Genomic DNA, 25,675 nt, shown 5'->3' with positions numbered 1-25,675 from the left:
GTCCAAGAAAAAAGGCTTGTTTGTGTTGTTCTGGGTGAGATTGGACTCGATCTCGGTGGAGGCATTGCTCCCTTCGTAAGCTGCTGACATCCACTCGGCTGTCGGAGTCAGCTGCGGCGAGGTGTCCAAAGCCATGGCGTGTTACCCGGGAGAGCCTTCCCCAGCTCGGCTATTGACTGAGCATTCCTACCTGAAGCAAAGACAGGTTTAGTCAGCACCGGCCATTGCAGATGCTCATTCTGCACTACTGCAGGGAGAGACACGGATATTGAACTTTAACAGAAAAGAAATCAGTCAAAAGACAAATTCATCGCGGGTTCCTGAAGCTAATTGTAACCGATATCCGACATTGAGTGTTTAGCAGGTTTTCACACGTCGCATTCAGTTTTACGCACCGATTCAATAGCGGTCAAATTGTTATTCCTAAATGCGTATTCATAAAGGGACACCTGCACACTCTGCCTGGGTCTCGGTGCAGTTAACTCTCGATCCGTTCTCCCCAAACACACCTTTACGCGAGCAAATCCTTGAGCTGATTCTGGTCATCCGGAAACCCTTTTCCATTCATTTGGCGAAGACACGATTCAATTCAGTAAAAAAATTAAAGAATTCCCTTTTATAGACAGAAAAAGGAATCTGACAACAAATTATCAACAAACCCTCGCCATGAATTTCCGCCCGTCTGTGCCACTTTCCTGAATCTCATCTCTGATCAGCAGAAGCCGGAGTTGGTGCCGAAACCCAACGCTTCACTGGCGGAAATGTTAGAACCCCAGAACACTTGGAACCAGAGCAACACAGATGGTAAAGGTCTTGAGATTGAGATGTCCTCGCCGTGGAAAAATAAAGTGGAGTTGGTTCTGCGTGCTGCCTTGCGACAGATTCCCCGTGTAATGCTGCTAGTATGGGTGAGAGAAGGTAACCCACCTGTGGTATTCACGGTTGCCAGAGGGAGAAAGAAACTGGAAACGACTTACTGGGTGTCTCCCGCATGTTAGCGATGTTTAAGATATGACGCCACACTCAGAAAGCAGACACTTCTTGACACTGGAACATCCCCGCCCGACCACATTGAACCACAGACGGGACCGCTGCAATCGCACCAGTAAAACGCCTGTAAAGGGCACTTACCGTCCGGGCGACAAGAAGAGGATCAGGCAATTCCTAAACCCTAAACCGTTTAATTTCGCACAGAGCCAAGGGCGAGACTTCGATAGTCCTCTTGTATTTTATGAGCACCTCTCTTATTGTTGCCGAAGTGAATGTGTTTTAGTTGTTTGGGGGTTTCGCCAGCTCCCAGTGAGAGTGACGGTCGGCGCCGTGCGATGCCTTGCCCTGAGAGAGCAGCAACCTTCGCTGTTGCACATACATGGAGGAGGGAGCTGTGCACGCTGCTTACCAACTCATGTTAAATATCTCTGGCGTTTGCAACGTACTCTTCTACGTCAGGGTTCAGGAGAGATAGCGGCAGGCAGAAACCGGCTGTCTGCGAGCTGTCGGCAACAACCGCAAGGAAACACACACACACACACACACACACACACACACAGGTGGAGGAGGAACCGGACGGGTATCACTGTCCTCAAATGACTGTTAAATGGGGCACTAGAATTTTAATCCCATCGTGTTTCCTAATACTTGGCTCTGATTCGCGATCCCAGGGGTGCAAGGGAACAGCTCCACGTATCCCCAGTTAAAGACGGAGTGCCTTTTCCCGTGGCGTGTGGGGAAATGGGGACTACTGTCTTCTATCCAACTCTGCAGGGTCGTTTCTGGACTCGATCCCGGGTCGTACTGAGCAAACACTTGATGCTGTATGGTTGTCAGGGTGAAGGGTTACCCAAATTCATACGTTGTGGTGCCTGGTAGCGTGGACAGATGATTGCAGGTTATTGCTGAGATACATACCATTGAGATGCATACCGTGGTCGCCAGTCCCCAAAGACAGGGGGGAGAGGGACATAAAGGAAGCAACTTTTCCAATTTGGCGAGAAATAACAATTTAGAAATGCCTGCTGGAAGTGTTTGCTGTTGAGTTGGGTGCATTGCGCGGGTGGCTGCAACAGTAACTGCAAGTATGTCAGGTCTGCCAACGTTGTTAGCGCGTGTGCGAGATGCAACGGGCGCTGAGGCGACACACTTGAGATCAAAGCGAAGAAGGACTCTCTCGGAAATGAGAGATGAGAGCGTTCGCCTAGACTGGCGCAGACAGGGCCACGAGAAACCCGTCAGAGCACAAACTGGGAGAACAGCGAGAGAGAATGGGCTGCGCTGTTTTCTTAGCACGTCCTCAAATTCATTTTTTTTAGAAGCTCCAGTAATGTTTTTCGCTCATGCGCCGATATAACTGGATTTTGTTTGACGCTGTTACGACTTTCCTAATGACAATTCGATAGACACCTCTTTTATTTTGACGTTGGATGAAGTCGCTTGCCGTCTACCCTCGGGATCTCCTCAAGGCGTTGACGGTTTCCTGTGCACCTCTTTAAATACTTCAGTTATTGGTGATATGTAATACGAGCCACTGCACTAGCCTGAGAGGATGCTGCCCGCATACTGGAGACTTTGAGTTGTGTTATGAAATTAACTAGTAAAGACTGGTTAGCTTTAGTGTTTAGAAACTGACTGGATGACAACAACTGGTTAACTTCGAGCAAAGTGAAGATGTTGTTGTGAAGGATGCTTCAGGAAGACAGAATCGTGGCATTTGCAACATTCTCTGCGCCTGGATCTTCCTGCTTCTTCAACTCCAGATCTCCATTCCCATTGGATTTCTCTGTACTTTTCCCATTTCCCTTTGTATCCCTTCTTCACATGCACGTATCCAGAATTCACTCTAACAATAATCTCCGTTTCGATGACCACTCGAGTAAAGCCTTTTTTAAACATCTGGTTCAGCGAATGGTGATCCTGAAAACCTTTCTGACACAATTCGCTTCGACACAGGTTGCACCCTCCTTTTGTTTTCATCTTTTCATAAATGTTTCTGGCAGTTTGTTTTATCTGGATTAAAGGGTGTGAAGTGATCTTAATTAAGTTCTATGAAGTTTGGGGAACTTGGCACCGAGAGCAGTGTTTGCTGCTTGGGTTGCTACAGCAACTAAATATTCAGAGTACCTGCCATTAGGAGATGCTTTGGGTGACATTACTGAAGCAAAACAAAAGTTAGACAATCAATATCGTTATAATTCATTCTTGCAGGGGAAATATCCTGCTTAGTCGCAGTAACCTGAAATGTCAGTGGTCATTGTGAGGAATGTGTACGTTCTGCAGAGGTTAGGCACATTGATTCGCTGATGACGTGGGGACATCTGCTGTGTTGAAACACAATGTGGTGTTATTGCTGTAGTTCAAAGATCAACATGCAAGCTGCCATAATACAGCTTATAACGAAAGAGTCTTCGACCCGAAACTTTAGCTCCGTTTATCTTTCGCCTGACCTGCTGAGTATTGCCAGTGTTTTCCTTTCCTTATTTCAGACTTCCAGGACCTGTGTTTTTTTTAATTTTCTTTCTTTGACTATCTTATACAGTCCTTCCCCCCCCCCCCCCCCACTGTCTGTGATCCTTCTGTGTCCCCATTGTCTCACAGATTTATTTTGTGAAGAGTTTAATGTGCATGGCTTTTTATTTACTGTTGGAGTTGATACTCTCTTTGCTCCAGTAACAACCTTCCTTGATTAATGTAGTACAGAGGAAGAGGAAGAAAGTGACCTTCGATATTGCCATTGCTGTATGTCAGCCTGCTTTCCCACTTTCAATAATTGACTCCAGATTCTTCACACCTGCTTTTCATGATTAGTCTTGAAATATCAAAAACATCGGGTACATTAAGTAACTACATCTCCAGAAAATGCTGCAGAAATGTTCACATCTATCAGTATTGGAGAATACCTGGAAGTATCAAGATTTCATATTAAACTGTACTGATTGCGATATAAAATTAAGATCATTTTTCCTTCACTCTGAGGTATATCATTGACAATCAGAGTTTTCTCCCTCATTTTCTCTTTATCTTGCTGCAAAGGGCAGGTTCTGCAGATGTCCAGTGTTTCCAATAAGCAGGAACTGTACTTTATTGGAACCAGAATAAGGTAAGTTACACGAACAGTTCTCTCTATTCTCAGACTACTACTGGATTACGTACAGACTCCCATTACATCTCATATCACCCCAGAATACCAGCCACCAAGGGTGTTTTGTTTTCGTTATCAGGTTTATTCAAATATGGTTATATATAGAAGCAAGCAGTATGGCTGAGATAGGGAACTGTCCAGTACAGTGCCTGGAGTTTGGAGAGGGATTTAATCAAAGCAAACCAGTTAGCTAAATCTCTTTCAGTCCTTCTTCACAGGATCAAAAATAAAGAACTTTACAGAAAGAGGTTTCCAAACTTCTTCCTCCATGAACAGTGATTATCATTTTTGTATTGATTGCCTCAATTTAAAATAACAAAGCTTAAAATTGTTTTTTTTCAAAGATACAGTATGGTGGTAATTTAGTCACAGCTTTTATTTTTGGCAGCTGACAATTTTCTTACTATTAAAGTGAAAGGGAAGAAAAGAAAGAGCAGAGATTTGAAAGACCCTGTTCTCTGGCTCAGTTTTTCTCTCTCTGTTTTCCACAGCCCTGTAACACACAGCAAGACTAAGAAACATAATTATCTCTTTTTGTCCCCATGAACCTATCTCACCCTGTCACACATTTTCTCTTTGTCCTATCCACCTTTTTCTGCAACCTAAAATTACCTTTATTTTTAAATCTCTCTTTCCCATTTCTGACAATCGTTCTCTGACCTGATGCATTAACCCTTTTTTCCCCACAGATGTTGCCTGATTCACTGAATATTGCAGCATTTTGCTTTTATTTCAGATTTCAAGCATCTGCAGTTTTTTGTGATTTTTCAAAGTTGACTTTGCAAGTTCCAACTTACTACGCCTTTGAAACAAATACAATTGATGACCTGAGAAATCAAAGTTTGTTGCAATGACGTTTTTGAAATTAATAAATGATAATTGAAGTTTTTGGCATCTATCAGCACCTCAAAGCAATGTGTATGTTGTGAACCATATTTGCTAAAAATAGAAGGGCAGTGATGGAGCTATCATTAAATTTCTCCTGCAGGATCAGTAAACCGAGACATCATAGCTATTGTCAATCATTCCTTCCTCCTTCCTATAGGTCCTTAAAGTACAAGCTTGCCACTTGAAGTATTGCCTCATCTATCTTGATCGTTTCAACCTTGGTGGTATCTAGATTTAAAATGGAATTCCACATGGAACCCTACTTCTAGTACAAGGACAAACACAATAATATTTTGCACAATGATTTGGCATGGTAGCATTAGTTGGACTTTCTGATTATCTGTCTTTTACAGCAAAAGTTACCTGATATGTAATGACTGCATTCATTCATTTGTTGATATTTAAGTTCACATTATAATCAATAACAATAGTAAGGTAGATTTATTGCATTTGCCTGTAAGTTATTCATTGGCAAGAAAGCAGCTACAGAGATTATTAGCACCGAGGCAGGATTCCAAGCACATTAACTGGATCATTTTATAATTCTTCTCTTTTCAGTATAAATATTGTAATCTGTGTGCAAACAAACAGAAAAATGTGGCACAGAAACAGAAAATGCTGGAAGCCCTCAGCATCAGTGAGGAAAGAACCTGAGCTGATGTTCTGCATCAAGTACCCTTCATCAGAACGGAATAAGTGAAAAGCCAGTGTGTTTCAGGATGCAGAGAGAAGGGATGGAGAGAAGAGGGAGTGTCTGCGATGGTTTGCAGACCAAAGTTGTCAAGGTAACAACGAGTTTAAAAAAACTGGCAGTTGAAACAAAATAAGCCAGAGACAATTTGAAATATAATAAATTGAAATAGAAAGGTACACACACATCAATGTAGAGAGGAATAAAAAGGGGAATGCCTGAAACCGTTAAACTCAATATTAAGTCCTGAGGATTGTATTGTGCCTAGTCAACCATGCTGTTCCTTGAGTTGGAACAGTATAAGAGGTCAAAGACAGAGAAATCAGAGTGGCAGTGGGATGGAGAATTACAATTAAAAGCAACTGGAAGCTCAGGACTGAACAGAGTTGTTCTGCAAAATGGTCACCAAATCTCACAACATAATCTCCACTCCACTGGAGAAACCAAATGCAGATTCGGTGCAAACATTAAAGTGGGAGAATTCCAAGTGAATCACTGCCTCATGTGGATCCCTGGATGATAGGAAGAGATGAAGGAACTGCATCTCCTGCAGTTGCCTGGGAAATTGCTTTGAGAAGAGGAATAGTTGGGAGGAGATGAAAGAGTGGACCTGGGAGTCACAGAGAGAAAGGACCCTTCAGAATATTGAAAGGGGAGGGGAGGAGAAAATGTGTTTGGTGGGAGAATCTCATTGAAGATGGTGGAAGTTAGGGAGGGTGATCCTTTGAATGTAGAGACTGGTGTTGCAGAAAACGAGGCACCAAAAAAGCAGTCCTATTTCTGGCTTGGTGGACAGGGTGGGGGTGGAGGTGGTGGTGATGGCATGTGGGGGAGATCATTATAGTGAGAAAGAGAGGAGTTGTGAATGAAAGCCCTCACAACTGTGCTCGAGGAAAGCCACAGTTTAGGAAAAATGGGAAGAATTATTTATTAGTTACTTTCCCATGACAGCAGTACTATTTTTGCATGAGCCCCTATCAGATGGGGTTAAGAATGCTGCATATGGCATCAACACTAACTGAATCATAACACAGCAAGCATTACTGGAATGAGCATCAGATTCTTCCCATAAATATGCAATGGTAATAATTCAATTATGTCATTGTACAAGTCTTTTTTTAACCTCTTTGCTGACCTGATCTATATATCGTCTTTTGTTCACATTTTCATATTAAGGAACTGGGACTGCTGACTACCCATCAATATTCAACATGAAAAAAAAATTGCAAGAGTCTCCAGGCTGTTTGTAGGTTCATCTGAAAGTATTTCAAAGTCTTTGTACTGCCCACTAATTTGAAGTTTTAGTGGCAGGCGACTATCTCCTGGAAATAGTTTTCCATGTAGGGGCATGAGTCTGTCTCACTACATTTTGAATTAATCAACACTTAAGCAATTAATAAGGAACTGACCTACATAAAATCATAGGAACATTACAAGCACAGAATAAGGCCATTTGGCCCATCTGTTGTCCCGCAATTCAATTCTCACTGCTGTCCGATGTAAAGTTACACAGTGCCACGAGGTCGATTTGATAAAACACGTTTATTAGCAGTGCACCGCTAAGGAGAAAGGCTCTTCAGCACTCATCAAGAGTCGCTTCCGAGGTCTCCCGTACAAAGGGGTAGACAGAGATTTATATAGGTATTGTCCACGCACACTTAATGCGTACGGTGCCGCGAGTTTTTGGTCAACCCGAGACAGACATCGCACCTATTGTTTATTATAATTGAGTTATAATCAAGAAATTCAAAGGCAGGTATCACCCCTCATTGTTTAGACCAAGCTTCCACCTCGATGTTTATTGCAGCCAGTATCACTACGGTCTAGCAGATCGGGACAGATCAATACCCGGAACAAAGTATTTAACACTCCATCTAGTGAGTCAGCGGCTTGCTTGGTCTTGCTGGAGAGGTATTTTTTCTATCAGCTATAGGTATGGTCACAATTCTTAACCCTTTTCTTCCTCACATCTGGTCTGATTGCAGAGCAAATTCACCTTATTTCCTGCTCAACATTCTTCATTCAACTAAGACCACCACCAAGTGAAAATCAGGACAATGCAGATGCTGGAAATCTGAAGTAAAAAAAAGAAAATACTTGAAATACTCAACAAGTCAGGCCATATCTGTGGGAAGAGAAGCAGCGTTAACGTTTCAGGTTGAAGACCCTTTGTCAGAACTGGGAAGACCAAAGGCATTTGTTAGGGAGGGTGGGGGGAGGTGGGGGGGAGCGTGACCATCATCAAAGTCAATTTGCATTTATTTGACATCTGTGACATCCCAAAATATCTCATGCCATTTAACAAGAGCCTTATCAATAGTAAAATACTGACATTGGGCTAGAGAATTAGGTTCCAAGACAGATGACCAAAGTCTTGTAAAAAGTGTTAGATTTTAAGGAACATCTTAATCGAGGGTTAGGTTTAAAGGAAGAGTCCAGAACTAAACGCCTAGGCAACAGTGCCTTGGAACTAAAGGCACAGCTACCAAAGATGAAGCAATTAAGATTGTGGATATACGTGATGTCAGAATAGGAAAAATATAGGGATCTCGAAGTTGTGCAGGGCTGGTAGAGGATACAGAGCTAGGGAAGATTAAGGCACAGAGAGAAATTAACCAAGGATTTTGTTTTTAAAATGAAGTGTTTTTGCAGCTGTAACTAGTGTTGGTCAGCAAGGAGAGTTGTGATGTGCAATTGAGACTTGATACAAGTTAATAGAGAGGCAGCAGAGCTTTGGATGAGGTTTGTGTCGGGTGTTAGGTCCTAGGCAGTCAGAAGAACATAACAATAATCAAGTTGAGAGTATGGATTAGAGTTTAAATTGAAAATCAGGCTCATGTTGCAAAGAAAGTAGTAAACAATCCTGATGGAGCTGAGGTAGTCAAAACTCAACCTCAAATCAAACACAGCTCTAAGTTTGCAAACAACCTGACTTAGTGTCAGATAGATGTGGGGATGGACAGAAGTGAAAGGAAACACGTTTGCTGTATTGGTTTAGGCCTTCTGAACATTTCATTGGAGTAAAATTTCCACTAATCCAGTATTGAGAAGGTCACCAAGCAAAGGAGTGGTGAGGAGATGCAGGGATCACCAGTATTAGTATAGCAACCAACAATAATTTTTATTGAAGAATCCAAGGGGCAGCACGTAGAGAAAAAAATAGGAGAGGCCAAAGGTAAGTGATTGGAGGATCCCAAAATTAATAGCGTAGGAGTGCAAAAGAAGCCATTGCAGACAATTCCCTGTACTTTTTTAGATAAGGTCAGAGCCAGGCCGGGTCAGTCCCACAGGCGAGAAGAAGAGCAGATGAATCAGAGGAGGTTGGCATGGTCAACAGTGTTAGAGACCACAGACAGGCTGAGAAGGAAAGGCAAGAAAGGTTACCATGGTCACAGACACAAAAAGTGTCACAAGGACAGGTGAAGTGGGATTTCAAGAGACTTGCATTTTTAGTGCCATGTAGTAGTTTTTTCTTAAATTGGCTTTTTAATCTTAAAGAGACCCACTGCTGTCAACATCACACATTGAGCATGGGGAGATCACGCTGTAAATGCTGCACAACAGTTTAGTAATACAATGCTGTCACCAAGATATCAAGAAAAATAATGTGACCATGGAACTCTGGAAATCTTGATGCCACCATACAACAGAATGGTGAACAGGAATATCAGAACAGGAATAAAACCTCCAGGTGCTCCAGCCTATTTCACATTCAACTGCAGCCAATCCAAATCACCATCCACCTGCCTTCGCTATATATCCCTTCATGCAAATGTTTAATGATCTCAGATTTAAATCTATTAATTAAGCCGTAGTGCTTTATGTGAGAGAGCATTCTGCCACAGCATGAAGAACAGCTTTCCTCTGTGGGTTGGCTCTGGTGTTAAGGTTACATTCCTTTGTCCTGGATTCCCCCATTAGCAGAAAATCTAACCTGTCAATTACTTAAACATTTCTAAAATAAACATTTTAAATTACCCATAACCTTCTTTATTCCAGGAAACACAGGGCTGTCCTACGCATTACCTCTTATAAATTAACCTTTTGAGTCCTAATAACATTGCTGTGACTCTTCCAAGGTCAGTATGTTTCTTCTGGACTCCAGATCTACTTGCATTATCTTTTAAACATGGGTCAAGTTGTTTTTCAAGCAGGAATATGTCAGATAAATCTGTTGCCTGGAATAAAAGTCAAGATGAAAAATAAATAGTTTTCTTCAAAATATTGCAGTTCCAGGGATCTGAATTTTGTAAATGTCATCCTGTTACATACAATGATGTATGAGATTACATTGCTGAAGGGACAATTTGGTGCTGTACAACAACTCTGGTGATGATACATTGTACAATGCAAAAGTTTTGTTTTATTAATGCCTTTGTATCAATCAATCTTTGGATGTCATTGACTCCTACTATACATGCTCATTGAGTCTAGTTCTATTTGAATATACAATGACTACATACTGCATGAGCTCATCCTAACCATGATAGCTTCATTCCTGTAAGTAACAGGTCGATTCTATGTAATCTCTTATGATTTCAGTCTTGGAGCTCTGGCAACATTGTTCTGTTGCATTGCTTCCAAGGTCACTATGCCCCTTCTGATGAGCCCACATCTACCTGCATGATCTTTTATAGTTTTGTTATTTTTCAAGCAAGGATAATGTTATTACTTCAATCACTGACTAATATATGGTAAATAAATGTGCTGCTTGGAATAAAGTCAAGAAAATGAACATTCCTAGTGCTTCTTCAAAAGTCATATTTCTGCTGCAGATTGTAGTCTGCACCCCACAACGATTATTGCATCTGCTAAATAGACAATCACTTGTTCTATCACTTGGAGGACTTCAGCTATATTCAGCCACGCCACTAGATGGAGATCTTTGCGCTTGCTTGGGCTATTGTTTCAAACTTGGGTGGGAAGGGATTAACAGTTGAATTATCTGGATCTACTGTAAACCAACCTTCGACTGGCAGTTTTACGGGCGGACGGCTGGGGTTTTCAAGGTTTGGTCACTCCTTTCATATACAAGAGACTGCACCGTAGCGAGCAGCTGCAGAGAGATACAGGAAGGGTTCAAAGGCTGCAGGGCTAAGTACTTTCCAGTTCTGTCCTGTGCAAACCGTGTGATAACTTTTTCCTTCTCACAAGTGTCTTGTAATTAATATCTTCTGTAACTAATTGCTGCAGATGTTAGTTTTAAAAAATTAGGAATTGAAAGGGCAAATGAACATATTAAGCTTGAAAGTCATGTTATGAGACGAGTTGCTTTAAGAAAGTCACTTCCTGCGCTCTTTTAATTTGATTGGCATGCAGCTCCCGCGAGGACTCCGAGTAGTACATCACCACCGTATGTGTGCAATAAAACCGGTGTTTAAAAATACTTTGAATTGAACTGTTTTGTCGAAAGCCGATATTATATGACCCTCAGTATCAGCCAGGATGATGGAGGTTCTTTTCAATGCTTCTTGTTTGCTTTCATTCCGCATTTAAGTTCTGCTTTACCTTTGCCTTCTCTTCATCTTCATACAGTTGCTGTTGGATGCACTCTTAAGAAAGTCACTGTTCGTGTGCAATGTAGCATATATGCCAGCCGTTGCGGTGGTGTTGATAGACAATTTCACAGCTACAGTGTTCAATGGCTGTGCCCCATGCACTTTTATCCAGGTGGCTGGACAATAATTAACTACAGATCCTGGCAATTTTTCTTGAACTCTGCAATAATGCATGGCTTTTAGTTGTGAACAAAGAAAAAAAGACGTAACAAAAATACTTGAATCTTGTTATTAATAGTAGAGAAATGCTGGCATTTATAATTAAGAAATTGGTAACCAGATATGATTGAGCAGAATCAACATAAACGGAGGAAAGGGAATTCATATCTTACAAATCTGTTAGAGAGCTTTTTTTTGAGATTGTAACCAGCAGGAAAGATGTGATGCATTTGGATTTTCAAAAGGCATTTGATAAGGTGCACAAAAGGGGTTATTAGGATGCATGGTATTGGGGGGATATGCTTGTGTAGAATGAAAATTGTTTAATGGACAGAAACCTGAGAACACAAATAAATGGCTTATTTTTAAATTGGGAAGTTGCGTCCAGTTGGGTGTCATGGGGATTTTTGCTGGGGCCTCAGCTGTTCACAACTCGTCAGAGAATTGAATGAGGGAATCAAGTTTACTGATGATACAAAAATGGTTGGCATGTGGGCGATGAGAAGGATGCAGAGAGACTTCGGGGGGGGGGGTTATGGACAGACTGAGTGAATGGACAAAAACGTGATGAATGGACTATGATGTGGATAAATAGGAAGTTATTCACTTCAGTAGATAAAATAGAAACACAGAATATTATTTATCAGGTGAGAAATTGAAAGGTGTTGGTGTTGGGAGGGATTGGGGTGTACTTGTACATGAATCACTGCAAGTTAATCTGCAGATACAGCAAATACTTAGAAAAGCAAATGGTATGTTGGCCTTTATCGCAAGAGGATTTGAGTACACGTTTAGAGACGTCCTGCATCAATTATGTAGGGTGCTGGGGAGATCAAATCAGGATTGTTATGTACAGGTGTGGTCTCTGTATCTGTGGAAGAATATACTCTAATAGATGGAGTGGAACAAAGATTCACCTGATGCCTTCTGGGATCGTGGAGTTGTATGAGGAGCAATTAAGTAGACTGGCAATATCCTCTGAGTCTGGACCAATGAGGGGTAAGCTTTTTGACCATCCACACTAATCCCATTAGCTCTGTCTCCTTCTATACCTTGCCTATTTAAATTCCTATTTAAATGTCTCTTAAATGAACTGATTATATTTCACTCCTCCGCCCCTCTAGCAGTGAGTTCCAGATATCAACCACACCGTGTGTAAAAAAAACTTTCCCCTCAAATCCCTTTTAAAACTCCTTCCTCTTTACTTAAACCTGTGCCCTCTTGTTATTAATACCCCTACCCTGGGTAAAAGAATCTGACTATCCACTCTATGTCTACTAACATTAGATACCTGCACCAGGTCACCCCTCAGCCTCTTGCTCCAGGGAAAACAAGCTCAGCCAATCCAATCCCTCCCCATAACTAAAGTCGTCCAATCCAGGCAACGTCCTGGTGAGTCTCCTCTGCGTAGACTGGGCATTGAGTACAAGAGATGGCACATCATGTTACAGCTGTACATTGCAGTTGGTGAGACCACACCTGGAATATTGTGTGCAGTTCTGGTCGCCAGACTATAGGGAGGATGTAATTGAGCTAGAAAGGGTGCAGAAAAGATTTGTAAGGATGTTGCCAGAATCGGAGGGATTGAGTTATAAGGAGATAGAAAATCATGAGGGGCACAGATAGGATAGATGGTCACGGTCTTTTTCCCAGGATAGGGGAGTCTAAAACTAGAAGGCATGGGTTTAAGGTGAAAGGGGAAAGATTTAAAGGGGAACTGAAGGGCAACTTTTTCACACAAGAGGGTAGTGGGTACACGGAACGAGCTGCCACAGGAGGTGCAGGAGGCAGGGACAATTACAACATTTAAAAGGCATTTGGACAGGTTCATCAATAGGAAAGGTTTAGAGGGATATGGGCCAAATGCAGGCAAATGTGACCAGCTCAGGAAGACACTGGTTGACGTGGATGAGTTGGGTTGAAGGTTCTGTTTCCATGTTGCATAACTCTGTGATTCCGTCCAATGCAATCACATCCTTCCTATGTGTGACAACCAGAACTGCACACAATACTCCGAGTGTGGCCTGGAGACACAAGGGACTGCAGATGCTGGAATCTGGAGCAACAAGCAATCTGCTGGAAGGGCTGCATGTTTCCTGATGCAGGGTTTTGACCCGAAACATTGACTATTCCTTTCCTCCCACAGATGCTGCTTGACTTGCTGAGTTCCTCCAGCAGATTGTTTGTTGCTCCAAGTGTGGCCTAATCACTGTTTTATAAAGTTGTAACATAACATCCCAACTTTTATTCTATGCCTCGACCTACGAAGACAAGCATGCCAAGTGCCTTCTTCACCACCGTATCTACTTTAGCTGCCACTTTCGGACTTGAACCCCAAGGTCCCTCTGTCCATCGACATTCCTTAGTGCCCTACCATTTACTGTACATGTCCTATTCCTATTTGACTTCCCAAAATGCATCACCTTGCACTTGTCAGAACTAAATTCCATCTGCCAGTTCTTCACCCAACTTTCAGTCTGATTGATGCCCTACTGTAGACTTGGACAACCTTCCTTGCCAATCACCACACCATCAACATCCGCATCATCCACAAACATACGAATCATACCTCCGGCATTCATAAGCAAGTGGCCCAGCTCCGAACCCTGCGGTACACCACTGGTCACAGATTTCCAGTCAGAAAAACATCCTTCCCTCTATCTTCTATAACCAAACCAATTTTGGATCCAATTAGCCAGCTTGCCTCGGATCCCATTACCAACCTACCATGCGAACTTTGTCAAATGCCTTACTAAAGGCCATATAAGTGACGTCCACTGCTCTGCCTTCATCAGTCCTCTAAAAGCTCAATCAAGTTAGTGAGGCTGTATTTCCCCCGCACAGAGCCATGCTGACTATCCCTTATCGGCACCTACCTTTCTAAATGTAAATAAATCCTATATTTTAGATTTTTCTCCAATAATTTCCCTACCACTGACATTAGGCTCGTGGGCCTGTAGTTACCTTGCTCATCCCTGCTGCCCTTCTTAAATAAAGAACAACATTAGCTGTCCTCCACTCTTCTGACACCTCACCTGTGGCTAACAGAGATGCAAGATTCTCTGTCAGTGTCCCACCTATCTTCTTCCTTGCTTCCCATAGCAACCCTGGTATAGATCTCATGTGGCCCTGGGGATTTATCAACCCTTATGCACCCCGTGACATCCAACTCCTCCTCCTCCTTAATACTGACCTGCTCCAGATTATCCATGTGCTCGTGCCTTGACCTCACCATCTTCCACATCCTTCTCCTTGGTTAATACAGATGAGAAGTATTCATTTAGGACCTCACCCACGTTGCCTGGCTCCACACAAGATTACCTCTTGGTCCCTAAGGGGACCCATTCCTTCCCTGGCTACCCTTTTGTTCCTGATATACTTAAAGAATGTCATGGGATTCTCCTTAGTCTTACTTGAAAAAGATATTTCATGCCACATTTTTGCCTTCCTGATTCCTTTCTTACATTCTCTGGAATGGAGTTATGGGATTAGAGCTGGAATGTGGCAGTGTGGTATAAGATCAACCAGAATCTTATTGAAGAGTTGAGCAGGCACAAGGGCCTGAATGGTTTAATCCTGCTTCTGCTTCCTATGCTGTTATGTTCTACCCCAGAAGGACTGAATGTCTGAATAGCAGTGCAGGTTGTCCTCAGGTATTGGTATTGGTTTATTATTGTCACTTGTACCGAGGTACAGTGAAAGACTTGTCTTGCATACTGATCGTACAGGTCAATTCATTACACAGTGCAGTTACATTGAGTTAGTACAGAGTGCATTGAGGTAAAAACAATAACAGTACAGAGTAAAGTATCACAGCTACAAAGAAAGTGCAGTGCAATAAGGTGCAAGGTTACAACAAGGTAGATTGTGAAGTCAGAGTCCATCTCATCGTATAAGGGAACCATTCAATAGTCTTATCACAGTGGGGTAGAAGCTGTCCTTAAGTCTGGTGGTACGTGCCCTCAGGCTCCTGTATCTTCTACCTGATGGAAGGGGAGAGAAGAGAGAATGACCTGGGTAGGTGGGGTCTTTCATTATGCTGGCTGCTTCACCAAGACAGTGAGGGGTAAAGACAGAGTCCAAGGAGGGGAGGCTGGAGTCCGTGATGGGCTGGGCTGTGTCCACGACTCTCTGCAGTTTCTTGCGGTCCTGGGCAGAGCAGTTGCCATACCAAGCTGTGATGCATCCAGATAGGATGCTTTCCATGGTGCATCGATAAAAGTTAGATGAATGTCAAAGGAGACAAACTGAATTTCTTTAGCCTCCTGAGGAAGTAGAGACGCTGGTGAGCTTACAATAGGGTTCCATTCCTGTGAACTGTTCGGATTACAAACAGTTCACAAGTCAGAAATGTGGCTGCAAATTGAGTTCCCAGGTGGGAGAGGATGTCTGCAGCCTTGCAGCAGCTGTCAAATCCATCCTGCGGTCTCCCAAATGCTTGATCGTATGTACAGGCTGTACATGAGTCAGGCATTTGTAAGCTGGGGAGGACCTGTACATTCCTTCAACATTTAAAATTTTAAGCCTTTACATAAATCAGATTTAATAATTTTAAATTCTATAATGTGCTCAAACTTTGGATGCAGTTACGATTCCACTGTATCCTTTAATATCAAACAATGCATTCTTGTTTTGCATTAACTGTTAATAGATTGTGTCAGTCATTAGATCTAACAAAGTCTGTTGCAAAGAATCAAGAGTCAAAATAACTAATTTAGTCAAATATTATTTTATGTTTCTAATACTGTTTGGGATCTAATTAAATTCACAGTTTGAGGGAAGAAATTGAATGAAAATTATGCAATTAATTTACAAAATTAATTATACAGGAGCCACGAGCCTCTCTGGTTCAAATTAGATGAGTTAATAATGCAGGATTTAAAATTCCTTAAGTATAGGCTGAATTGAATGAGATGGCAACTTTATTCTTTAGATATAATAAATATTTTTACTAAGTAGAACTTCAAGTTAATTTTGCAGGGAGGTTAACAAAAAAAGAAATTGTAAGATTGTTTAATTGATTTTTTCTTTTCCCTGTTGCTTTAAAGCTCTGTCTTTCTGGACTGTTTCAGTTTATCTATTCCAGAAATGCATGTCCCACACAGTGATGGCAACATCTTGAAATGATCTAAAATGATTAAAAGTTGATTTATTATAAAATATTGTACTATATCATCTCTTGCTGAGGAGATCACACTGAAACATTAACATGAGATTTCTCCCAAACTGGGTGGGAATCTGATTTGACTCCAACTCAGACTTAAAAAGTGTTCTGTTGTCAATGGCTGAATCACTAATGCAAGAAGTCTTTAATCAACAATATTAAAGGTAACAAAAGATGTTGCAAACATTTAAAAGATCACCTCAAAATGTTCTTACTTCCCTTGAGAACAAACTCTCCTCATATTGCCTCATAAATAAAATTCCTGTACATGTTAATTGGCCTACATTATGTCACCTCAATATATTCTTCTGAGAGTTTAGTTCTCAGTGCAGTGCACATAATTCCACAGGAGGTCTGATTAGTTAAAATTCTAATTTGCATTCTATTCCAATGCTACTAATTGGTTTCTAAGACTTTGATTAATTTGGAAGAATTAACTTCCTTTCCTGAACTGCACAGTAAATAATTTTTGCATTTTCGCCCAAGCTTCCTCTTCTCATTTCCTGCAAATTATTTTTACTTCTTCCACTGCATTTTTAATTCATTCTCCTATTTTCCCAAAAGTTGTACCTCTCACTGCATTATTCTTCAATGTCTCCAATGACTTCAGCAACTTGTGTGAACCTTGGCATTTTCGTCTGTAATGTCCTGGTGTATTCACAAATTTCATTGGTTTATACTTTAGTCATTGTTCATTGATGAGGTCATAGCCAATTTGTGAAAATGGAAGCATTACATTGTTACATTTTCTTAAATATACAATAGGTATTTTTGCCACTGCAGTGATATCTGTAACATGGGCCTGGATTATCTGACCAACAGTTACAGCAATAACTGCCAGAATTCATCAGTTCAGGTGATTTTGCTTGATTCCTTTGGAGAAGGCTGCACACTGCATTGACTCTGATAGTGTACTGGTCACTGACAGCAGCTTTGAGATTTCTGTATTACATGTATGAAAATCTCCAAGTTGCTGTAATTTGCAAAGTAATGCCATCAAAGCTATTGCAAAATTTGGGCTAATTTCTGTACAGTTTTCCAAAACATTAGTTCAAAATCACTACCCCTTCTTGGTCCCAGCATTTAATCAAGCTGTCTTTTTTAATTATTTGCATTTAAAATCTTGTTTACGGTTTTCCCTACAACTCAATTCTAGAATGTCTTTTGGCAACTTTGCAGCAATGGAGGTTATGTTTTTGACTTTTCTGTCTTTTGGGATCCCTTTCCAAACAAATTAACTTATAAAAATATTGTCTAGAGATTTGTTAACTTTTGGCCCAGTTTTCTTGCATGTTATGTATTCCTGTGGGATTGTGAGGAACAAGCAGGAAAGTGGAGCTGAGGCCCAGTTCAGATCAACCATCATCTTATTGAATGTGGAGCAGGCTCAAAGAAATGAATTTGTTTTTTGTTTACTTGTATTTCTAATGCTCTTATTCCATGTTTTTTTTCTTTAACTTTTGAATATTTTAAAAAATATTCTAAATATTTTCAAATATTTTAAAATTTCAGCTAATATTTTTTAAACATTTCTGATATTTATTGCACACTGCCAAGATCTATCTTGGTCTTTTTGAAAACTTAATGAGTAAATATCTACATGTTTAAAAAAAACTATTTAAAAGCTGTTCTTTTTCTTATCCACCATGTTCAAAAATCTGCAGTCACTTTTAAATTGTCTGATGTTCTCTCTCTCCCTTTGTCCACTCTCTGCATAAGCAAGTATTTGACAAATATTTTTTATTTTTAAATTGATTTGTTGATTTTTTAAACAATTCTCTAAACACTTTTAAGTTATTCTATTTCGTCCTATAAATACTATTTACTCAGACTGGTCTTCATTCCTCCTTCTTGTTTTTACTGTACACATTTGGATTTTGATGCCACCTCTACCACTATTATAAATATTTCATATACTTTAGAGTTCAAGATAAAGTGAAATTCCTTTAAGATAAATATCAGTTCTGTTGAGCTTCAGTCTTCTTGTGCTGCTGACCTTTCTGTTTATCCTCATGGGGATTTTACATCTGTAAAGTCATTGGACCTAGACGCCCCATCATTTGACTCCCCATCATTAAATCGAAAATAACCCCTGGTTTTAGTTACCCAGCAACTGTTCAATGCAGCAATATTCCTCTGCCTTATGTGTCTTCCTTAGTTGTTCTGCTGTTACCCAAGTTGGTACTTGGGTATTTCAAATCCCAATGATCAACAATATAAATTTGGTGCTTTGGTTTATCAAAAAGGACCTCGCTTTCTGGAAAGACCCCAGAGCTCATCATGTCAACATGACCTGCAGCAAATTCCAATCAACGCTACATTGCTCAACACATTATATAATCAAGGCAATTTACCATGGCACACTAAAATATTGTTCAGGGAACATGTGTATTAGTTCCTCTCTTCCAACTGATCATTATTTATATTGCATTTAATACACCTACATCAGCTGAGTTCTCTCAAATATGCGAATAGTGTTTAAAGCCATGCACTCAGCATCTCAGCTAACATCTTAAGATCAAAACTCAAGATGGACTCTTATTGTCTTGATAATGTTTATTATTGTAGTTCTGCCCACAAAGTATGGTATGTGACTGACCAAACTGAATACTGTTTAATGCATGTATTAATATTTTCATATGAAAACTTCTCATTTTAAGCAGTATTTTCTTTCTTCATATTTAAAAAATTAACGTTAACATAAAAGGCTGGTTTTATGGTCAGTGTTTATTCATAATTACTTATTACAAGATAGATTTTTGCAGATTTACAGCAAACTGAGTTGTTAACTTGGCCCAAATACTGGAATTGAAAAGACCAAAATTCTGATGGCTTTAAACTATGTGTCGAAAGTTCAAATGTTTGGTGCCCAACAGCAGATTGCCTTGGAGTTTGGATAAATATCCTCTTGCCAATTCAAATTCAGCTCAATTGTACATGAAACGTTGGCACCATCTCAGCAGCTAATATTTGGAAATAGGCCTATCATTACACCATGAGTTGGATGTTACTGCCTCCACACTCCACCGAAAGAAACTTTTCTACATTTAAGGACGCAAAGGTGACCTAACAAAGAGACCGGTCTCTGAACCGAACCAGATTTTTATATAAGAATTAATAAATCATTGTACAAGATAACCATGGGCAATTATGTAGAAGGCAGACAGTGCCAAAAGTTTGTGCTTGATGGGACCACAGAAGACTTAGATAAACCTATCACTGATAAAGCAAGTGTAACATTGTACATCAGCCTCATGATAAAATGAATCATAAATGGAGTTGGCAGACAATAGTGAATTGACCTTTCTCAGTCAATGATTGACACTATTTTACTCAAGTACAGATTTCTGAATTAATATCTTGCGGTCATTCTCAATCTATTGATACTCTGGGGCAAATGCAAAACTTGCTCTAATTCTGTTCAGTCAATGGCAGGATAATACCAAATATTTTTGCACCACATTACAATGTTAGAATTAATTGATAAAATATTCAAGGCCTATCACATGCATTTTAAGTAACAGAATGTCAGTCGTCCTGGTTACTTATCCATCTGAATCCATTCACTCACCAAGAAGGTAGGGCGCTAAGATCTGTGACATCAGAATGCAGATCATCAATTGTAATTACAAAAACAAGTTGAAGAAAACCTGCCCTGATTGAATTAAGGCATCTCACGTCAGAGTACAAGATCTATTAAGGTTAGGTTTTGTTTGACTCTGGGTTGTAAAATGGGCAACTTACTCAAAGTAGTTCAGAATACAAATGTCTGAATTGAGACGACTGGTGCAGCAATAAAAAGTGTCTGGCGTCGCTGAGGGGAAAAATGTATTTGTTCTTCGACTTAAAGCCTGAAATGACACGGCAGGATATGAATTTAGTACTTTTAAATCGGTCAGCGCCTTCCGAAAATAGTGAACGAGCAGTAACTAGTTTCTCAACATTTGTCGCTTAATGTGAAGCGCTTTTGGGTCGATATGCTGATGCACTGCTTTCATGAAAATGCGAATACTCATTTATTTTTCATCTGTAAATACAACACTATGCACTGAACTTTGTTGAGTATTTAATAAGAGTTTTTACAAGGGGCATTAATCCATGTTTACATAGCTTCTAACAATAATTCAGGTTTTAAAATCAATCTTCAATTGGAATTCACAGGTCTTGGAGAGACGGGGATCCGTTTCGGGAGTTCGCTTTTGGTCCTTGGTGAACATCAAACGGTTCACTGATGCAGTTACGGTCAGCTTTTGGTGAGAACAGTGATAAATGTATATGTAATAATATACCAGACCTAAATTAATGCAGCAACGTTTAAATAAATGCAGCTAACAGGGAAAGCAATGGCAAAGCAGCGTTTATTAATTTTGCTCTGAGAACACTCAAAAGCAAATAAAGTTACATCCATCGAATTGGCTCCTTGCAAACCTCCAGTTTACTAAATGTTTACTTCCAGCAAACTCGAGTGTATGACACTAATCCCGGCAGCCGAGAGACTGCCTTCACAATACTTGCAAAGAGCAGCAACCAGGTTCCAAAATAATTCACGTGTTTGAAAGATTTTGAAGGATCTCAGAGCGCAATTAATAAACGCTACTTTACCATTACTTTCCCTCTTGGCTGTAACTGCTCTATTTAAACGCTGCTGCATTAAGTAATCCCCTGATATTACTACAGGCACATTTATCAATATAATCCACATGAGATGGGCATAAAACATCAAGCAGTCCATCGCCACTGAACTTTGCAGCCTACTGTCCGAGTGTTTTGTTAGCTTGCATTACATATCTCTCCATAAATGAATCGCCATTAAAACAGAAGTACATTCAACGTGCCGAGAAGTCGTGGGGCTCGCAGTCCTTCTGCGGGGGATGTCCTGTACGGGAGGTTGTTTCACGTCGCCCCCGCCCGCAGTGCTGGGCTCCGTGCTCCCCTATGTTCGCAATAAGTTCCCGGACTGGGAATTTCCTTCTGGTTTGGCGATTTTGGGGGAATCGGTTTGCGGGAGTAGGTGGCCAACCACGGGGAGAGTGCCGCTATCTGAGCACGCTCTCCAATTCCCCGCCGGAGACTGTCGGCTGGGTCTCGGTCAGATCCGCCGTCTGGCGATCGGCGGCAGACTTCGCCCTCAGCACGAGTCTGGGACACAGCAACATCTGGAAAGCCCTGCCGAAACTTTTCGACAGGCAGACGTAGAGGATGGGGTTGGCGCAGCTGTTGAAGTACGAGAGGACCACCGTGAACTCGAAGAGGCTCCTCAGGGAGAAGTTCCAGGAGATGGACGAGGAGATCACACAGATGTTGATGGTATAGAAGGGGAGCCAGCAAACGGCAAAGACCACCACGATGGCCACCACCATCACGGTTATCTTCTTTTCTGACCTCACTGACTCCGGGCTTTGCGAAGATCCCACCGTGGCCTTTATCTTCACCAGCAGCAAGATGTAGCAGAGCGAGATCACGGTGAAAGGTAAGGCGAATCCCAGCACAAAGGCAGACACAACGAAGGCAGTTCTCCAGACGGAGGTGGGCTCCGGCCACATTAAGGTGCATATACCAGAAGTGTCATCCACACCCGAGTAGATGGCCATGGGGATCACGGGCATGAAGGAGATTAACCACAGGATGACACTGACTTTCTTTGCCAGGCTGGGACTCCGCCACCTGGAAGATATGATGGGGTGGACGACGGCCACGTACCTGTCCAAGCTCATCATAGTGATACCGAAAACACTGGTAAATTGGTTAATGCCGTCCAGGATCATCACCAACTTGCACATGAAGTGGCATAAAGGCCAACGTTGGAGAGCGACCTGCATCGCCAGAAATGGTAACCCCAACATGAATAAGCCGTCCGCCAGCGCCAGGTTCAATATATAGATATTGGTCACTGTCCTCATCTTCACATGTCGGACAATGATGAAGATCACCAAGGAGTTACCAAGCAGTCCCACCACACAGACCAGGCAGTAGAGAATGGGGATCGGGAGGTCGGCCACGCTCGGGGGCATGTCATACTCAAAGTCCTCGGTGTTATTTTCCGACCACGGTCCGTCGGAGGCGTTGGCCTCTGGGTAAAAGGAGGCTTCCCCGTCCACTTGCGCAGCAGATGTGTTCATTTCGAATGAGAAATGGCTCCTTCAGACGATCCCTTGGCAAATTTAACCCAAGCGATCAGTTTTAGGTGCTATCTGAACATTCGCTGGACCTGGACCTTCCGCTCGCCGAATGGTCCATTCAATGCCCTGTGCACCTTCCCGCTTCTGATCTTTGGTGTTTTGTGAGTCACTTTGAGCAGCTTCCAGAGCTCCAACTGCTCAGTGCCCCCAGATCGCTGAACTACTGTTTCCATACATAATCACTCCCTCTCTTAAATAGTTTCCAACTTTCCTGGCATTAAGTTACTTTGTCGATGGTCATCAGTTAAGGCATAGCGCCCACTACAGCGTCTAATTTACAACGCCCATCACTCATCTCTCAGGAGAAGTTTACCAGATTTGTCAAGAACTATTTCTTTCACCCGGCCCCTTCATTCCCTAAACCAACGTGGAAACTGTCCCAGCGTTAAATGTTTAAATAGATCGAATTTGATTCTAAATCATGGATTCTCTAAGTTCCAGCCACTCATGTATCAACGCATTCACATTTCTATCAGCTCACTCCCGAGAGTAGTAGATTGACTATTGGTAAATAGTTGGGGCTGTAACGTCGGAGAAAGTTCTATGTACAAAAAAAGTTAGCTTCGGCAAATAACCCGCAAACTCATTTTTGAAGGGAGAAGCGAGCGAGTTGAAAGGGCTGAATGATTCCCCAACCGTTTTAATGAGCGCTACTAAAGGCAGCTTTCCATTAAACCGCACGGGATTGCGGAAACCACCGGAGAAACGTCCATAAACGGACGACTCCAGATGGGACTTTTTTCTTGATGACTATGTCAAGGCATCTCTGGAATTTCTCATTCTCCATCCTCATTAATCACACGTCACGCCTAATTTAACATTTTCCCGCTTGGCAAAGGTTAATAATTCAAACATAAAATATTGCATCTCTGGAATTCTGTTGGGTGATGTGGCCAAAGCGTGAGTTGGCCTAAACGTTGCTCAAGCCTCTGATTCGCCTTTGAAATCTTGGCAACACAAGCAAACACTCTCTGCAAATGTCGTGACAACATTTCGAAGGATTTCTGGGAGTATTTCCACTTTTGAATTTAATTCAGCGCTTTTAAATTTAAAACGGAGGTTTTGTTTTACCAAATCAATAAACAGTAAAATGTTCCAACCACTCATGCATACACATTTTTATCAGCTCACTTAGTATGTTTTCCATGAGATGATAGCTAATATTTTCTGCAAGTTTCTAACATTATTATTGAATGTCCTGGTAGAGCTGGTGACTTAAATCTAAAGTCCTTTATTTGCAGAATCTCGACTGAGTTGTGCGAGCATTTCCACAGACTGAATAATACGGCGGTTTACTCCCTGCCATTAACCCGGAGAATTCAAGCCACTTGTATCTTGTAAAAGTACAGATACTCCCTGCACGAACAGTGGAACTATTGATCTGAATTCCCTTCGGAAACAAGCGTCGGGCCCTGCTTATACTGAAACTCTTTGGCGCGTTTGGTCCCAGTTCCCTCACCTTGCAAAGAACCATGCCAAGAGTATGCAGCGGAATCGAAGCGTTCTAAAATCGTGATTCTGCCGCCTTTAAAATAAAGGGGGTTCCTTTTCCAAACAGGTTCAGCTCCCAGTTTGCAAATGACTTTAATTGTGGGATTCGCGGTGGGATTTTGTTTTTGAAACAACGGCCTTCTCAATCATCCTTCGGAATGTACGTGGGTTCGAGGGGTCCACGGAAACCTCCAGTTTAAAACAAAGGTAATATCCCATTTGCTAAATTTAGGTCAAACCCTCCCATTCCTCAGAGAAGATGATCATTAATCATGTTTATCTCTAATCCGACTAGCGGTCATTCCAGAGCAACGCGCGGTGCGATCTTCCAACCGGTTTCTTCGAGTCGCCAGCAAAAAACCGGAGAGGGAGAAGATGGCAAAGTGGGAATTTATCGGAGGTTTGGAATATCCCGAGTTTTATTGAAGAGCCGGGGAAAACCAGCGGTCTGAAATTTAATAGAAATGAATGTCCGCGCATATTAAACTTTAATTTATGCAAAAAACGTTTTCCCGTGACCTTTACACCATTAATGATAAATAAGTAAATGCAACAGAAAAGGGTACAAGGCCAGCTAAGAGTTGCATGTGGAATACAAACGGGGGTTGTAGCCTGAGTTAAAATGAACGGTGTCAACTGCAACATGTTTCCCAGATACAGGGTATTGAAACAAAAACGGAAGTTCTATATTACCAACCGTTTAACTCACATTCATTTCCAGTATTTTTAAAAATTGTGATCGCTCTTTATTTATCAGTGGAATATACCCTCTAGTTAAATACTTACTATTGCAGCAGCCGTCGTACTTTCGCAAGACCCACTGACAACCGTTTAAAGTTACGTAAGATTTGCAAGGGGATTGGAGCTAAATCAGATTTGCATCATTTAGCTGTGCTTGAACCGGGTGCACAGTTGTTATAGCGAAGTCAGAAAGCACTTCCACTCGCTGAGGGTGGCAAAATTTGGAGCTCTTTGCAGCTGGCGCCGGTTGTTGCTATGCCAATCGTTAACTTTAGATCTGAGACTGATAGATTTTTGTTGGCTAAAGATTTAAAGGATATGGGGGGAAGGAGAGCACACGGAGTTACATCTGCTATGCCATGATCACGTTGAATAGGAAACGGGCTCATGGGGTCCGTTTGCCCGTTTCCTCTCCAGACGCTGATATAGAATATCACAGCACCTATTTGGCAAATCCTACCCTTGTCAGTTCTGTGAAGCGCGTTTGTGAACCGAGGGCCAAGTTACCGTCCTTTACCCCAAAGTTCATTCGTTTCTCTTTCTTCGATTTTAACCAGCGCTCTGGAGTTTTCTCTCGACTAGGTGGCTTGTAAGAAAATTCTATGTTCACAACTTCCTACTTAAAACCAAATCTCACATCAAGTCCCTTCATTCTTTTGTTGACATTTT

At 41.5% G+C, this 25,675-nt stretch overlaps 1 protein-coding gene and 1 long non-coding RNA gene across 2 annotated transcripts; one reads left to right on the top strand and one right to left on the bottom strand.

The window, feature by feature from the left end:
* Positions 1-10,626: 10,626 nt before the first annotated feature.
* LOC127579900 (uncharacterized) lies at positions 10,627-24,736 on the top strand. The gene is made up of 3 exons (XR_007957741.1): positions 10,627-10,723; positions 20,757-20,848; positions 24,561-24,736. It is a non-coding gene; the product is annotated as an uncharacterized LOC127579900 (long non-coding RNA).
* On the bottom strand, positions 21,456-23,048 carry LOC127579899 (somatostatin receptor type 2-like). Its single transcript, XM_052032943.1, has one exon. The coding sequence runs from the start codon at positions 22,712-22,714 to the stop codon at positions 21,632-21,634; it is 1,083 nt and encodes a 360-aa protein (XP_051888903.1). The 5' UTR covers positions 22,715-23,048; the 3' UTR covers positions 21,456-21,631.
* Positions 24,737-25,675: the final 939 nt, after the last annotated feature.

This window comes from Pristis pectinata, chromosome 18 (assembly GCF_009764475.1).
Source record: "Pristis pectinata isolate sPriPec2 chromosome 18, sPriPec2.1.pri, whole genome shotgun sequence".
Classification (NCBI taxonomy): domain Eukaryota; kingdom Metazoa; phylum Chordata; class Chondrichthyes; order Rhinopristiformes; family Pristidae; genus Pristis; species Pristis pectinata.
The sequence above is the reverse complement of the archived record's forward strand: the minus strand, read 5'-3'. Positions and strand labels throughout refer to the sequence as shown.